This window comes from Acipenser ruthenus, chromosome 25, assembly GCF_902713425.1.
Source record: "Acipenser ruthenus chromosome 25, fAciRut3.2 maternal haplotype, whole genome shotgun sequence".
Taxonomy (NCBI): Eukaryota; Metazoa; Chordata; class Actinopteri; order Acipenseriformes; family Acipenseridae; genus Acipenser; species Acipenser ruthenus.
The window spans coordinates 5418609-5436158 of record NC_081213.1 but is presented as its reverse complement, the minus strand read 5'-3'; the positions used below and the strand labels follow the sequence as shown (position 1 = coordinate 5436158).

The 17550-nt window shown below is 41.3% G+C and overlaps 1 protein-coding gene across 1 annotated transcript; it reads left to right on the top strand.

The window, feature by feature from the left end:
- Nucleotides 1-6036: 6036 nt before the first annotated feature.
- LOC117413613 (terminal nucleotidyltransferase 5A-like) lies at nt 6037-12502 on the top strand. The gene is made up of 2 exons (XM_058999645.1): nt 6037-6606; nt 10887-12502. Exons 1-2 carry the CDS (start codon nt 6451-6453, stop codon nt 11898-11900), a joined length of 1170 nt encoding a protein of 389 aa, XP_058855628.1. The 5' UTR covers nt 6037-6450; the 3' UTR covers nt 11901-12502.
- The last annotated feature ends 5048 nt before the right edge of the window (nt 12503-17550 follow it).

Below are 17550 nucleotides of genomic sequence, written 5' to 3'. Positions count from 1 at the left end.
ACATCCTTAAAGGTTAAAGGCGCTTGCTGCAGTTCAGCCAAGTATCGTTCTATAACGATAATATATATGTCAAATATGTAAGGGAAGTTTAAAATGTACACAAACGGATTAATTATTGAAGTTCAGGGTGTATTTCTTCAGCTGGACCCAGTGCAGCTGGAGTGGTTTTTACATTAGAATCAATTATATACTGTGTATATACACACACACACACACACACACACACACAGACAGCATATAGAGAACATTCCATGAATGTTGTCTTTATTTACATGTGTGAGGGTGGTCAAATAACACACAAGACCCCAAAGGGTTTTTTTTTTTTTTATTTATGGTCATCCTCACGAGCATTCTTTGTTCTTGTAGAGTGATCAAATGTACTGTTGTGTGCACACCTCAAGATCTGTCATTCATATTCTTTATATACTTTCACTCTCAATTACCGCACTTTGCTATGCTTTTACTGTGGGGGACTTTTATAAGGGAAGTTTGACAGATTTGCCATTTTACATCTGTTGTTTTTTAACACACCATTTTTGGACAGCGTTGACTAATTTAGTATATTGAAGATGAAGTTTATGTTTTAGTTACTCAAAAATATTTTCCAACATACCTGTACCTTTGGCTGTTATTAAACTTGTGTAGCTAAATTTTCTTTAAACATGGACATTGATTTACAGTTTACACGTGTTGCCATTAATATTCATATATTCTGGTTACTTTTAATATCGTTCCCATACAATCAAAACATAATGTAAAGTAGAATTGGGAATGCACCTCACTCAGGTATAGAATGTGATTGCAAAAGGTACTGTAGGAATAAAACTGCAGATCATCAATTATCTTTAAGAACTTATTTTAGAAAGGAAACCAGACCAGGAATGCAGTGCTGCAGCTTCAAAATGTCATCGTTCAGGAATCGCAGGCATTCAAATCATTACATCAAACAGTCAAAGAGAATTCCCCGAAACGAGCAAGTCAAGGAGCTGCTTCCTCAAAGGGGCAGGCAGTAGTTCCCCCCCAGGCCCTGGTGCTGTTCATGCACTGAAAAGTTCATATTTCCTCTGAGTGGCGCCAGTATTTTGAAGAAGTGCTACTGTTTTGCAATTGACGCAGGTCACTGGGTGTGTAGGGTTGTGTTTGTTATAGACTGTGAAACTTGGGTGTCTGCGGCTGTACATGCAGAGATGACACCGACTCTTGTTCCAGGAAGTAGGACTTTAATACTTGACTTAAGGCTTAACTCTTTACCTGCCAGAAATCGTGGCAGGGTTATTGAATAAACACAGGGTGGCCTGGGATATCATTTGGAACATTTCTATTTCCTCACATAAATTATACCAACCTTTTTGTTTCACCTGATCTATGGTTATTTTTTGCATGTTAGGATCCCAAGATGAAAAATGACCACATGGCCTGACCCTATTGCTATTCCATGGGAAATGAATTATCTCCAATGAATTTCAATCTGATGGAATCATCTGATTACTTGAGATTTAAACCAGTAAATTATAACAAATTTAATAAGCATGTTAAATTGACTGATTTCTCATCTTCATTTAAGCCATTTAGAGCTTGATGCTCAATCAAAAATATGAAGTAAAACTTAAAATAAACAAAATTGTCGATTTCATCAAGCTAGACCCTGTTGAGATAAATCACAGCAAGAATGATTTACAGCCTGTGGAATCACACTGGATTGCCTCACTTAAAAACAAAGTGATTGATCTTATCCAGGCGATTCCCTTACTAGAAATGCTGAAGCAAGTCCAGGCCAGTTATAGTTCAATCATATCAACCCCAAACATTTCGGAAGACAAACATTTTGAAGGTACTAGCTCAGGTACATTTCTCAATTGACTCCCCTTGTAACCTGTCTGGAACATTTCAGTGTGATGAGAAAGCGCAGGGTGACATTAGCAGAAGTGATATTAAACAGGTTGAACTGATGCATGGGAGTGTGACAGTTTCTGTCTCTTGTCGTTCATCAGGTAGACCCAACCAAGTTTCATATTTTTAAACCTCTATTGTTCAAATAAAATGTTCAAGTCGTATGCCAATATCCTTGCGGCATTTTGCCAGTCAAGTCTAGATTTTAAACACGATTGTGTTGACCAGAAGGGAGAACCTACCTCTAATTTAGATCTCATAAAACCTGACTCATAATGATTAGAGAAGAAAATGAATCTCAGATAAACTCTCAGATAGCTCTTTTCCTTGTATTACTTTTCACTTACTTGTTTTACAGCTGAATCAAAAGCCATACTTTGGCTTTCAATGCGCCATATAAGACAGGCCTGGTACAGGGGGTACAGTTTGAATTTCGACAGCTAATGTCAAAGACACAGTTGGGGTTCGGAACCTGCTTTATCTCCTGGCTCCTGGTCCACCTCTCTTACCACAAGGCCCACACCAACTCCCCTGTATCGCACACCTGTATTTAGGGAATTCCAGCAAAATGCCAGGGAAACTGCATGAACAGCAGATGTCTTCATTCTTCATACAGCATCTCTGTGTGTATATATGTAGAAGGTTCACACTTCCATGCACGTTTACTTAGAAAGTTGTTAGCCCAAGGCTTTGTCTGAGAATACTCGGTATCTCACTCTATCACTCTTATGAAAGCTACTGCATTAGGTTTGTGAATGCTGCTGTTTATTTCCTGTCTAACTCGATACACAACTCCTGCTGTTTGTCCCTCCTGATTGCATGACATCCCACCATTGGAGAGCTGCTCTGTTTTCTAGGGGTGTAACGATTCATTGTGTATCGGTGAATCGTGATACTTTCTTTACATGATATTGTATCGTAATAGTATTTTTTGTATTGTGATTCAACACCAAAATCGCAACATAACTCGCTGTAGTTCGCCAGAGGGTCCATGAATGAAGAATAGGTTTTGTAGTTAGTATGAACACATCTTCTCCCTCTCCCATCTAATGTATTTGAACAAAATCATGAAATTATCATTTGATGTTATTATGCATCATACAAGCAGACTAGCAGGACCATCACATGCAGTGTGATACACACTGAAACGTATCGTATCGTGACATTAGTGTATCGTTATCAGATTTCCAGTGGGGGGGGGGGGGTAAAATCCACAACGCTGATACGTCACTCAAACCTCCTTGATAACATACTCCTGTATGAAAGTGTATTCTTACCTCAAGAGCATGAATGTACACATTTTAAACTGCTCTGCTCTTGCAGTACTCTGATTTAAATATACTGACGTTTTAAAAAACGTATGTTCTGTTGAGTCTCATTGGCCGACTCCTTTTAAGAATGGCATTGTCAATGCATTCGCTGGTTCCTGGTCTGTATGGTCGAATGCATTTGGGCATGATATCATCTGTATAAATGACATTTTCCAGCAGAAATTGTAGGAGCTGAATAGTTTTCTGTTGCACAATACTCTAGTTTCACTGTTGCAGGAGGGAGCATGATCTGGATACAATACACAAAGAGAAGTCCTCGCTCTCCCTGGCGAACGCTTATGAGTAAGCTGAGAACTGTATTAGTTGGTGTTGTTTTGTGGTGGAATGCCATGCTGCCATCACAGTTCTAAAACCACAGTGCAGGCTCGGACAGGGAAGCAACTGCCAACCAAGCGCCAACCATCATCCTTCTCATCACAGTCTATTAGCTCTGCTTCTCAGCCCAGGGTGATTGAAACTGCATTGTGACTTTATATATTAAAGCAATGATGTCGGTGATGCCATCTACATAGTCAATAAGAATGTGCTACATAAGGCAGGTGTTTAAAAAACAAATGTTGGGCCACCACCTCTTTTAAGGCGCTATAACCAGCTATGCAACACTGCAGATCAGCTGGATATTCAAAATGGCTCAATTGCATGGCTGGTCTGCAGCTACTCAAAAAAAAAAATGCCGCAGGGTTGCAGATTCATGTTTGAGATCAACATTTTTCTAATGTATGAAAGACCTTCTGACTCGGTTGCCCATTATTTATAGCAGGATGACGCAGGCGGATTGTCCAGCTGTCTCTTTTAACTATTCACTGAAAGCAGCTGCTTGGAGAGGCGCAGGATGGGGTTGCTACAGGAACAGGAGTATGCTGACATCATGGCTGTGGCTGCACATCTCCATGGAGACGGAACCCCTTCTAAGTGGAGTCCCACCTCCTCGCCTCGTACCTCTTGAGATGTTCTTACTGCTCTGGCTTGCTCGACGTCATGGTGTGTTCTTCTATCTGCTGTTGAAATCTTCACTGGAAGAGCTGAAACCACCAGATTAGGTGCCTCCATTGTCAATGTGTCCAAAAACAAATTATGCCACATTTACAAGTAGAATTTATTGATTGTGTCAAAATAAGAAAAACAACCAACTGTGATGAAACATTTTAATGGCCATTCTTTAGCACAGGTTTGTTGTGAGGTCACACAATTCTAATTTCATGGCTTACCTAGTAATGATGTCATGAGGACGGAGCTATTAAAGGCACCTTGAGATACACCCTTTGCATCGCTATTTGCTATGATCTTATGTTCCACATGCTGTGAATGTAGTTTAATGACTTGGATGTTCATCCTTAGCATTGTAAAACACAGCTGAATTGAAAGTAAAAAACAGAAGCGGCACAGTTTCGATTTGGTTTCTCTCTTTTTTTCCAGCACACAGCACTCTTCCCTTTGAGTCTCTAATTGCACATGAGGATTGATTAATACATCTAGATTAAGATGTTTTCACCCGAGCTCTTCAGGTTCTGCCTGTGATAGATATATGTAATGCAGGCTAGATCAGCAATAGTGCCATCATAGAAGTCCCTTTCAGCGTTCCTGGCACTACGCTGATGTGCAGGCACTCATTAATATAAAGGCACTGTGACCGATCTAGCCTGTGTTACACGTGTATATAGCAGGCAACATGAAATGAAGCTCCAGATGCGCGTACCCAGTGAAATGACAGTTGCTAAGAGACGTCCCATTGTTTGCCTGTCTGCCTAGAACGTACCTATGAGCAGAGAAAAGCTATGACTCGTATTCTGCCATGACACACCGCACGGGCTTGCAACAGCTACTGTATTTAATTAATATTATACAAAGATCCGCAATATATTTGTATACTGCATGTTCAGAAGATTACATGTTAAAAAAGCGCACCCCGTTTCGCGTGTAGCTAATTTATATATAGATTATGGTACATGATTTGCATAAGAAATTATTTTAGTTTATATGTGATTAAATACACTTAAAGTAACATTATTATTATTATTATTATTATTATTATTATTATTATTATTATTATTATTGTTTTTTTTATACATTTTAATACATGAAATTAAAGCCTGGAGGACATCTAGTAACACATAACGTATTAATATCAGCGTCCAGAGTTTTTAACACTGTTGTTTGCATTTTATATTAAGTGATTGCTTAGGTTATCCAGCCAGAAAATAATCGGCGCCATTAACAATATTATCTGAAAGGTAACTGGAAAAAATGGAAAGACACGTTTCCACTCAGTGCGATAATCTTAACAGATTTCAGATTACCTTGAATCCATTATTCATATCATAAACTAATATGAATTAAATGAAATTATAGATATCACCAACACATGAATACATTGTTATTCTTAAATAAAATTAGTTCAAGGTAGCTACATAACGTATCGGTTTACCGTGCATTATCACGAAAAAGGACAAGATATATAGTGTAATGTGGCTAATTCCTAGAGTTTTCAGTTTATCAATTACCGTACTTTTATTCATGAATTATCTCCAGTGATTGATGAGTATACTGATCTAAACCTGCTTCCCTATGTTTTAATTCTCTGTACTCTAATATCATATATCAAATGTTGGATAATTAACAAGCATGAGAATGTTTTTAAAATACCGTGGATTGAAGAAAAATACAGGTTTGCCTGGCAGATTGGGTGATTCATTTTTGAAGTGTATCTTTAATAATGGATTAACTGTGCATCCAATCAAAACCGTGTATGCAATTGACGCAGAGTTTGGTGCGTATTTATAGACCCGCATCGTCAAACTCTAGTGACTGCCTTCTCGATAAATAATTCAGACAGCAATGAGAGTAGCCAATAGCGAGGTCGTATGCTAATTACATGGGATTAAAATGGAACGCCTGGTTTAGAGATTAGTTTCCTAGTAGTTGGTTGAAGGGTAAAGAGTAATTTGTGTGCAACAGTTAACTATCGTACTACTTTAAGTAGTTTTTTTGTATAAACTTGATGCGAGGCCGCTGACAACACTCCAAATCAGTATACTCCTAGTTTTCTAGAAACTTCTCCGGAACTTGCATTGCGAAGCACAGAACAGTTGCCAGAATTGAAGTGCTGTGATTTTTTTTTTCAACTCGCCAAGCAGAATATATCGACGTCTCTCTTCAGTGTCGGTTATCGTTATTGTCATTCACTCGTTTTGTAAAAGTTGCCTCTGTGTTTTTTCCTGTTTTGATCGCTATGTCCTCCGGTGCTGTGTCGGAGCAGAGCAGGCGGTTCAGCGTGCTGTCTTGGCCGCAGGTGCAGCGGTTGGACTCGATTCTCGGGGAGACTGTTCCTATTCACGGTCGGGGTAATTTCCCCACACTCTCTGTCCAGCCCAGGCAAATTGTGCAGGTAAGTAAGCTGGCATCAGAACCCACCGGACAAAGTAATTTACAGTAAACCTCAGTATAATGCATGTGTCATCATATACATAGGATCACTTATTGGTAACTTGCATTTTGTTTTATATTAGAACGGTGTATATAAATACACGCTTACATAAATAAGCTCTTGTTGTTCCCATGCATATTAGTCATTGCTTTATTAGTTGCACGCGTAACCCTAATCTAATCAGTACTCGCAGTTTATTTTGTGACGCAGATAGAATAATTAATTTTTCAAAATCGCATGCATTTTAAAATGATGATGCGAATCAAATGAGAAAGCGAGTTGTGATTTTATTTTTTTGCTATCGTATAATCTCTAGACTACGATTAACTGAATGTGAACCAGGCTTTCTCGGTGTTCTGTGGAGTCTGCGCAAATCCTCTTCGTTCAAAGTATACGTTTTTTTTTTTTTTTTTTTCAAATTTCTACACAGCGAGCACCGTGGGATAACTTTACAGACGCAGTGTAACTTTAGTTTTGCACGTGCATTTTAAATGGTACAGTGCGTCAACCTTTTTATTGGGATTTTCTTTTTAAATCAAATGAATCCATTAAGCAATACTGAAGTGCTTTGCTTGCATTTCAAGGGGGAGCGGTATGGGAAGTCAGAAGGACACAAACGCAGTTCATGCGTCTCGGTAGAACAGGGAAACTGTGTTAGCTTCAGGACTGTGCATGTGCGTGACCGACAGTATAGCTAGATAGTGTTCTGAATTTAACTAACACACTTGCACTGAGAAATCCAAGCCCCGCACGAGAAGCAACACTTTCCCAGCAGTGTTAAGCTGCTTTCTGTGTATATTGCGTGTGCCTACTGGTGATCGGGTCTGGCATTTATAAATTTAAGATGCAGTGGGTTGCTTTTCGGCCAACCACTAAGCAAGGGGTGGAAAACTGCAACGAGCCTCTTGATTTCTGACAAGTTTAAAACCCCCCCCAAAAAACTGCGTGTAATCCATCTCCTGCGAAATCCTGTAAATGGGTCAGTGTCATTTTACTGTGTTGGCAAGCTTAGGCTGTGTTTTATTGCGTAGTCGTAAAGTATTGACACACTCGCTGGGGCTTCATTACAGCAGATGTGTATCATTTTAAACGCGAACTTTTTTTCACTGCACAACTAACAAAATAAAATCGAAGCCAACAGCGTCCCACAACCCTGTTCACTGTCATACAAAAGCTGTATTTATTTGTATTGCACTGTATATTCAAGCACGATTGGTCAAGCTGGGATACAGTCCCACCCCCACATTTTAATTTTGTAACCTGAAAAGAATTTTAGATCGGGCCTTCTGCCTGAACATGAACATCGTTAAAAGTCCTTTTACGGTTACAAGAACGATTAAAGGGAAGTTGGGGTAATTGGATCATTTATCGACGTTATGCCTGCTTAATATCTAGTGGCTAATATAAAGTAGAAAGTTGAAGTTCTTGTGGTATTAGACTAAGTGAACTAATTTACCAGTAACCGTGACCTGACCCATGCAAAGCATTTAAATGGGCAGGCTGAAGCGAGTTAAGAATTGATTATTCTAGGCTTTATGAACTACTCTGCTCTTGGTGTGATGTCACAGAACCCCTTGATGCTCGCCGCTCACAACTACAGTGTAACAGCTGCGTCTCTGGACTTTGACAGCTGTTCATATCTTCCATGTTTTAATAAAAATACTTTTAAATCTCAAGACAGTGTTTATGGCTCCAGGCACAGTCTTGTTCTGGCGTCTGGCTTTTTCTTTCTAATTTCTAAGATTTTAAAATAAATTCCAGTATCTTTGTCTCCTTAACTTGTAGCAAGATCCTTCAGGTATCTTGCAAATGGTGTGGTTTAAAAAAAAAAAAAAAAGAGAAAAGCATTTCTATAGCAGGAGTGTCATAGGAAAGACAGCATTTAGATATAGATTAAATCTTTCAACACAATCAAGTAGGTTGCATTGTTTTAAATCTAAAAGCAGTAGACTTAAGGTTTATTTTTGCAATGTCAGTTTCTATAATCTTGCTTGTTTTAAATAGGACAACTCATTGTGACTCAAAGTACTGTGTAAAGTAAGGCAGACTGATTGGGATATTGAAACTGTAGACTTGGGTTGTGTCACTGGCTAGACGCCTCCCTCCCATGCCACACAGCGTTTTGTATATCTGTCTACCTTTTTGGATGCAGTGAAGGATGTCTCGTGTTCTCGCAGGTAAAGCAGCATTCCTTCAGAGGCACTTTGACGTGTATCCACTTGCTGTCTCTCTCTCTCTGCTTCAGGCATTCCAGAGCCTGTATATGGGGGGCGCTTCTCCCTGTTTTATGTGGCGTCTTTCCGTGGCTTGGCTCCAGTGCAGCACATGCAGCCAGCCTGTGGACCGCTTGCCTGACTTGGAGCAGAATTCCAGGGATCATTCTAGATTTAGACTAAACCTCCCTGAATACTGCGGAGGGAGGGGTGGGGGTGTTTGGAACTTGATTTCTAGGAGCAGTTAATTCATCAATGTGATACTGTTTTTAAAATCAATTTTGGGGAGGGAGAATTTAACTACCAAATTTGTGGGGGTGGAATAACACACAGCATAAGTTCTTCAAACCGCTAATATGGCCAGCCAGAACAGGGCTCCAAAAGGCTCATTCTTCCTAAATGGTTTGGGTGAGGATCTGTTTCTGAAGTGCTGCTGCCTGATTAAAGTTTTTGGGATGGGAGAGGGGCAGATCACTTCTGTTATAACTGGGATACCTGTTTGATCTGTAGCCCATTTGTTTTGAATGTATTTGGGGTACAAATGGCTTGGGGCCGAATCTCCTATTGGAAGCTTGACATTTATCACAACTATTCCCTGTATCGTTCCAGATTGCAGAGTTCTTTTAGAAGTGGGATAGCTAGAGTGGTTTACAATCCAGCTATGTGTGTCTCTAGGATCGTGTCTGTTGCTGTGCGGGGTGGTTGGCTGAGCCTGTCTCATTGGTCAGGGTGCCGCTGGCAGCTGTGGCTTTGCAGTCTGGGTGGGAGGGTCCTGGTCTGGTTTTGTAGAACCACTTTTTTATTTGAAACAGAAGCTGGGCTGGCTTGTGCTGCTTGCACTGTTCTCATTTTAAAGGGGAAACCATCTGGGCTATGGGGGGGGTTCTGGTCTCTGGGGTCTTACTCAGACTGTTTAAATGTCCAATATATCGCATGTCAAACACAAGAGCTGCCTTGAATTTTCATAGAGTTCAGGCCTTTCTGATTTGCTTTTGTACAAAAAAAAAAAAAAAATCTACTTTCCAGTGCACTTGCCTCAGTCTGCAGAACATGTGACCTGGTGCTGACTGGGTTAAACTGTCTGAGATGGTGGGCAAGGTGATGCAGCTCCACTGTAGCCTCTTGGCTTGACGAAGAATGTGTGTGGTGGTTTGTTTTGTGTGGTGTTTTTTATAATATATTTTTCTCCCAATGGAAAAGATCCTTGTGCTGGCATAGTGCCATGGCAGCAGAGGGCCAGAAGGTGGCAGCACTTAACATTCCGTGTTGTCTGTGACTGCAGCAAATTATTTATTTTTTTTAAAATTTGAAATGGCTAAAGTGTATTTTTTTTTTTTTCTCTCATCGGGAGTGTCTTGATTTTTAATAGCAGTTTGTCATTCTTTTGCTTGTAAACTGGCTCATTTTGTTTGCAGAGAAATTGGATACTTGAGTCTGCCTTACTGAGAATTGTTCGTAGGGATTAGTCTGATTTTTGTTTTCTCGGATGTTGTATAGACTGGCTGCTATTTATAGCAGTGGAGAATCTGAAGCAGGTGTTGCTCAATTGTGCACCCCTCGGATTGAATTGCAGCATGACGTCTGTCTGCTGGGGACAGTTCTTCACTCCAGTGATGGAGTGGCCTTAGTGAGGGTCTGGATTGTGTTCATGAAGGCCTGCTCTATCTGTATGCTTATTTTATCTGTCTCTATGCTTTGTTTTTGAAGCACTGTTTTCCCTCAATGTCCTGTTTTTCTTGGAACTGAAACTACAATTTTTTGGTCCTTTTACGGTAAACTGTTGCTTGAAAAATAAGAAATTAATCTACTGCATGCCTTTAAGGATTAAGCACACTTGCGCGTGCCTTAACGTGATTTTTTAACCTGACTTCGAAGTTAACACTAAGATACTATCTTTGCTGATCTGTGACCTACATGCAAAGTGGGAAAGGGCTATCCTCACCAAGCTCCCTGAGTTATTTAGAGAAGGTTTATTAAGTGTTTGATCATTAAAATTTGGCACTCAGGTTTTTCTCTTCCTGTCTGCAGGTGGTGCGTAACCGTCTGCAGGAGAAAGGGATTGTGGTCCGGGATGTGAAGCTGAACGGCTCTGCGGCGAGCCACGCTCTGCACCAGGATGGTGGACTGGGCTACAAGGATCTCGACCTGATCTTCGGCCTGGAGCTGCCGACCGACCAGGAGTTCCGGCTGGTGAAGGACGTGGTCCTGGACTGCCTGCTGGACTTCCTCCCAGCCGGCATCAACAAGGACCGCATCACGCCCCTGACCCTGAAGGAGGTTTACGTGCAGAAACTGGTGAAGGTGTGCAACGACACGGACCGCTGGAGCCTCATCTCGCTCTCCAACAACACGGGCAAGAACGTGGAGCTCAAATTCGTGGACTCCCTGCGCCGGCAGTTTGAGTTCAGCGTGGACTCCTTCCAGATCTCCCTGGACTCCCTCCTGCTGTTTGACAAGTGCTCCCAGACTCCCATGTCCGAGAGCTTCCACCCCACCATACTGGGGGAGAGCATGTACGGGGACTTCGAGGAGGCCCTCGACCACCTGCGCAACAAGATCATTGCTACTCGCAGCCCGGAGGAGATCCGAGGAGGGGGGCTGCTCAAGTACTGCGACCTGCGGGTGAGGGGCTTCCGGCCCCGCTCCGAGGCGGAGATGAAATCCCTCCAGCGGTACATGTGCTCGCGCTTTTTCATAGACTTCCCGGACATCTCGGAGCAGCAGCGCAAGCTGGAGGCTTACCTGCAGAACCACTTCATGGGTATGGAACACAAGCGCTACGACTGCCTTGTGACACTGCACAGCGTGGTCGACGAGAGCACGGTGTGCCTCATGGGCCATGAGCGGCGACAGACTCTGAACCTCATTGCCACGCTGGCCCTCCGTGCCCTGGCGGAGCAGAACGCTATCCCCACTGTGACCAACGTCACGTGTTACTACCAGCCGGCGCCTTATGTCAGGGACAGAAACTTCAACAACTACTACATTGCACACCTGCAGCCCTGCAGGAACACCTACCGGACTTGGCTGCCTTGTAACTAAACCATAGAGTGTGGGGGATGAGGGGACTAGGCAGGGGAGAGAAGGGAAGGCTTAAGTTTTGTCCGCCACGTGTTGCTGATATATAAAGTTTATTTCCTCCAAAGTGATGTCTTTCACCTGGTTGAACGTCATCTGCTGTATATCTTGATTTTGAGCCAGCAGCAGGAATGTTTAAGCCTCTATGGGGAAGAAGCTTGGGAGCCTTGTGGTCCTTTTTATAGAAGGAAAGGGGATGGAGCACTTTTTTTTTTTTTTTTAAATATCAATAAAATCAATGCAGAAATTGCATTTTATAGGAGATTCAGTGCTGCCTACAAAATTTCAGGCTGTGGTTTAAATAAATCTGCCTATAAATGGGCTTTTTTGTGTTTTGTTTTTCCCCACCCAGAAGGACCAAAGATGTGTTGTTTTGTTAAATGAAAAATGTTATTTCTGGAAGGGGTTGGGGGTAAAAAACATCAGTGATCCTGTGAATTCAAAGTGCCTAAAAAAAATGTAAACTCTGTACTGTTTAAAAGGATTTTATTATCTTAAGTTGCTGTAAATCTCTTTTCAGGGATAGTTGAGGTCCTTTTCAAATGATTAAAGAAAAAAACAAATAACTTTGATTTATGGTTTTTGTTTTTGGTTTTTTTTTTTTTTTTTTTTTTTTTTAATGTTTTGAATGCTTTCGTGTCCTGAAGGTATGCTAAATTAAGTTGGTAAGCGTTTAAATTGGAGGCTTTTTGTTGTGACAACACATTTCATTATATTGCTTGCAGGGTGGAAATTGCCAGCATTTATTAACTTTTTGAAAAAAAGTGTGTGTGTGGTGCTTCTTCCAAAGCAGCTTTTAAAAACAATTTCAATACAGGAGCAGTTTTACTTAAGCCCAGGGGTGTGCAACGCTGGCTGTTCCAAACCTGTTCTAAATGTAACTGAATCAATTAAACCTCCATCCAGATTCTGAAGTAGTTATTTGTATTCTGTGTTAAACTCTGAGTGGAATGGCTCTCCAGGACTGTGATTGGACCCCCCCTTTGCTTTAGCCACAGCTCTTCCTAGTGTGGTGATCTCTCCATTTTAGAATTAGCAAATCTACATTTCATAGACTGGTTACACAAACCGCTACTGGCTTGGACTCTTGAACTACCTAATGTTTCCTTGGGTGGGGTCCTGCAAGCTTGATGCTAATCGGGGACTGTGAAACCAGATGAATCTTACCTTTAACATGAAATCTACAAACCTCTCCTAGTGGCTCTTGCAAAAAGTATTCCTTTTCTAAGGGTGACATTTACAGAATGGATCCAGAGTTAAAACTTAAAAAAAAAAAAAAAGAGCTGGCAATGGATAACTACCATAATATTGATAAGCAAGGTTCAATGTTTGGTAGAAGTTGCTAAAGGAATGCCTTTAGTAATGATTTAAAACTAATTTGGGGTATTTTACATAAGGGAGATAATGGTACGCGGTTCTTGGTAACCATACTGGATCTTAAAGTACAAGCATTAGCCTAAAGGTCAGTTGACCATTAAATACTTAAGAACTGAAGCTATGAATGAGAGAAGGCCATTCAGCTTGTTACTGCTGGAACAATTGCTAGTAGCTGATTGAGCTCCTAACTGTGCGTCAACCCCATTTCCAGCTGTCTTCTCATCCTGGTTTCTGTGCTGTGCTTAATCTCTGATAAGGGTTTAGCCTTTTCAAATCCTCCACCACGTCAGTCTGTTCAAAAGGAGTATAAAAGCTTAGCACAACCGTCGTACTAAAAGAAGATTGGTAATGAAGAGTTGAATTGCTTTATACTGTATAGTGATGATGGATGTGGGTTGGCAGGTAATTGCAAACCGTTGTATTCAGCACGGAGAATCCGCTATGAATGAATGATGATCGCAATTGCAGATGATTTAAGAACTGCGAGGGCACTCGGGGCCCGAGTGAAAGATAAATTTGGCTGGACGCCTCATCCGTGGGTGCCTGATGGCTACCTGCGTGAGGCCAGCTGGAAATACATCAGCAGTTACATCCATCCCAGTGCCGCAGATAGGAAATGGCTATGAGCCACCTCCCCCCCAAGAAGACGAGGCCGCCAAACCCTGAATGGAGAAAAATAATAAAAAATGAACGCACCCCACAATGGTGAGATAAATTTGGCTGGAGGCCCTGTCCGTTGGTGCCTGACTGCTACCTGCGTGAGGCTGGCTGGAAAAAACTGCAGGATACGTGTTCCTTTTCAATCACACGGTTCTGTTTGAACCGTTGAGCTTGAAGTCCTGTGTGTTTTATATATTCTATGTTTCTTAAAGAATACAAAAGTGAATAACATTTTCAAACAAACTAATGATATTATTGCTCTTGCACTTTCTCCCACTTTGAGGTTTATTTATTTATTTTTTTTCTTGATCTTTTTAAAAATGTATCCATGAGGTCTTCTGTTTTTGGAGTGAACCTCACTCTTTCCAAGCTCGCAGAGATAATGTCAGCGGTATGTTTTTAAATGAACCTGCAACCCTGAATCAATTTCTAGTTTTAAAAAAAGTGATTGAATGCTGGAGGCTGCAGCAACCTGTAATTTATTTATTTTCAGAACATTGCTGGGTGTCTCCTTTAAAGGAGGTGAACTTATGTAACCCTGTCACTCGTCAACAGGCAGGGCTGCCTCTGGGTATGGAAAAGACCCCCCCCCCCCCTTAACTTCTGGGTTATTTTAAGACTAGATTGCATTACATCCTTCTAGAACTGCAGAGTAGCGGAGCTGCTGGCAGTGCATAGTGATGTCAGGCACTGCAAGGAATGGGAGTCAGTGTGGAATGTAGCCTCCAAACAACGGGTCAGAAACAAAGCACTGCTTGTGTGTGAGTGAGAAACCGCTGGGAATTTGAAGACATTGTGCAGCTTGGAGGACGAGCAGTGGATTGTGTTGGGTTAGCCCAGGAAAGACCGCATACTGCAGTTAAAATCTTGAATCTTCCGGCTGATATTAGCAACTACAAAAATAAGCTTTTAAAAATATATTTTTTTTGCTAATGGTGTTGGATAATGGTGCTGGTTAGTCAGGTATGGTAAACACGAGCAGAGCTTCCCTCCATGCAGTAGCCCTGCAAATGCACCTCAGCCCTCACCTGCACAGTCCTTGGCCTCATCAGTTATGCTTAATTGTAGAGAAGCAACAATTAATGGATGGGTCGCCATGGCTTTTATTTCATCGCTAGATGAATTGCCCTGGTGCCCTCTTAGGGCTCCCATGTAGAACCCATGTGCTTTCCTTTTGTGTTGCTAGACTAAATCTCTTCCAGTTGCATATTTTATGATGGGATGGCAGAACCTTATGAAAGTCAATGCTTTCTTGTCTTTTTAATAAGTTTATATGACCGTGTATAATACTATGCATGCATGTTTTCAGTTGTAGTTTGTGAAGAGTATTTTTTTGCGTGTTGCTTTCGAATACTCAAGTGTCCTCACTGTAATGACTGTTGTCCACAAGGTGGTTTTGTGATCAGGATTAATCTCCGCTCACTAGGGGATAAGTTGTGCTCACCAGTCTCGCTGGCCCTAGGATGCCGCATGTTTCTATTAAAAGTTCAACGGCTTCTCTCCGTGAACACTGACGTTTTTTGTACAGGGTAATTGCTGAATACACTATAGCAGAGCGAGATGGGGAAGGGTGGAGATGGCTGAACGTACATGAGGGCAATCAGCTAATCTCAGTAATTGGGGTTTGACAGCTCTGCTGGTTTTTTTTTGTGAGCTCTCTGTAAGAGTTGTGAGGGCCTGTAATGTAAGCAGGAAAGAAATCCACCCACCGTTACCTCCACTGTATTCTGAGTATCTGATGGTACATTTATTTCTATTCTTTGCAATTTCCCCTTGTAAAGTAGCTTGCTGTGTTATCGAACACCCTGGTGTGTTTACAAGAAGCACATCACTTTACAGATCCTGTGCTGTCTATATTACTGTGATAGATTTCTACACATACCCCCTCTTTATTTGATCAATGCATTTCTCAACTTTTGAGAAACGTGTTCCACAGTTATAGCATGCGTTTTTTTCATTTTGAGAGCCATGCTATCAGAAGTCTCTTTTCCAGTATCACAGATCACACGTAATCCAAGTAAACATACCAAATAGTATCAAAGCCACTATCAAGCATCCCCCAAAAACCCTATATGCAAAACAGGAACATGTTTATCTTACCTAACTGTCAATTACGTGCTTGAAATCAAGATACTAAGGTACTGCGTTTAAACTCTTACTGAAGACGGTTCCCTGACCAGGGAGCAATGTACTGTAACTAAACAGCTTTGCATACCTTGTAGAAACATTAATGTCTAGAGTGTAATGAAGTCTACAACAATAATAAAGCACATTGATGTGTAAAACATAGTGTACTATATTGCCGCATGGTTCACTTTTACAGGTGCAGAATTATTTAACAGAATATTAGTCATTCACTTCCACAAGACAGTTTTCCTTTTTTCACCTCAAAGAAGAGTAGTAAGCGAGACCCATGTACAGGAAACAAGATTACAAGAAAATGAGTGCTCTTTGTCTGCTGGCAATGAAATATTATAAACGGGGTGGTTATATGTCATGGCCAGCTGCTTTGTAAATGAAAATGTGTGTAGGCGAACACCTATTTGAGACGTATGTTTGGGCTTCAATAGCATTCAAACATCCTGTACTTCAAACAGAATAGAGTATTATCAGTTAAAACAGGATGACACTGAGGGCAGTATTGTACAGCTGTCATGCTGATGTGTATTAGCTTTGGGTCTAAAATAGACTCCTTTGTAAGGTAGAGCAGGATTAAGGTGTGACTTTTAATCCTGATGGCTATGGAGATTTGTATAGCAGCTTTTGTTCTGGGTCTAAAAAAAGACAGAACATAACAAACCTACAGAACACCCTGCTTAGGGCTGTTCGTGTTTATTTCGGAGGAGCGCACAAAATACTATAATGCAGGACACACCTTTTAGCTGCTGGAGACATTTCAGATGGTAAGCTGAGTGTCGATCATCTGACACCCACTTACCGGAGGTGAAGTGAATCAGAAATGCATGTACAGTAGGAAGCCCCCTATGTAGGTACATGAACATTACAAGGATATGTTTTTTTCAATATAGCGTTCTGTTTCCATGGCAACATAGAATATAACCAGTGGGGTGGGGGCAAGCAACATTCTAGTCAAGGGCAGTAAATTGGCCCTGCGAATTGCTAACGTATACCTTAATCTGACTGCCCAGTATTCCATATCTTCTGAAATAACCCCATCCCCCAGCCACCAATGAGAACACCAGCCGCCCCTGCTTTCCACCCTGAAATCGAAGTATTTATTCTGCAAAAAAACCTCTCTGAAAGCAACGAACCCTACCCACGTTACACAATACGTAGGCCTATCCGTGATATTTTCTTCACATCGTTGTTCATAAAACCAAAAACAATCTCAACTTTAGCTCTGAAACATCTGACACAAGAAAGATGACTGGTCTTGTCAACATCATGGTGCATCCTGTAAAAACGCATTATCTGATTGAAGTAAATAGCTAACATAAGAACAGAAAACCAGCAGCTTTGTTGCAGGAGGGAAGCGTCTTTGAACCGCATAGCTATAGCATGTATGCTGGCTTGCGAGACATGTGATTCTGTCTCTTGGGGACAGAGTGGTCTTGAT

Excerpts from the sequence above, each read along its gene's own strand:
- LOC117413613 (XM_058999645.1), top strand. The coding sequence starts at position 6,451 with ATGTCCTCCGGTGCTGTGTCGGAGCAGAGCAGGCGGTTCAGCGTGCTG. Across the intron at positions 6,607-10,886 it reads AGCCCAGGCAAATTGTGCAG|GTGGTGCGTAACCGTCTGCA; the intron begins GTAAGTAAGCTG and ends TCCTGTCTGCAG.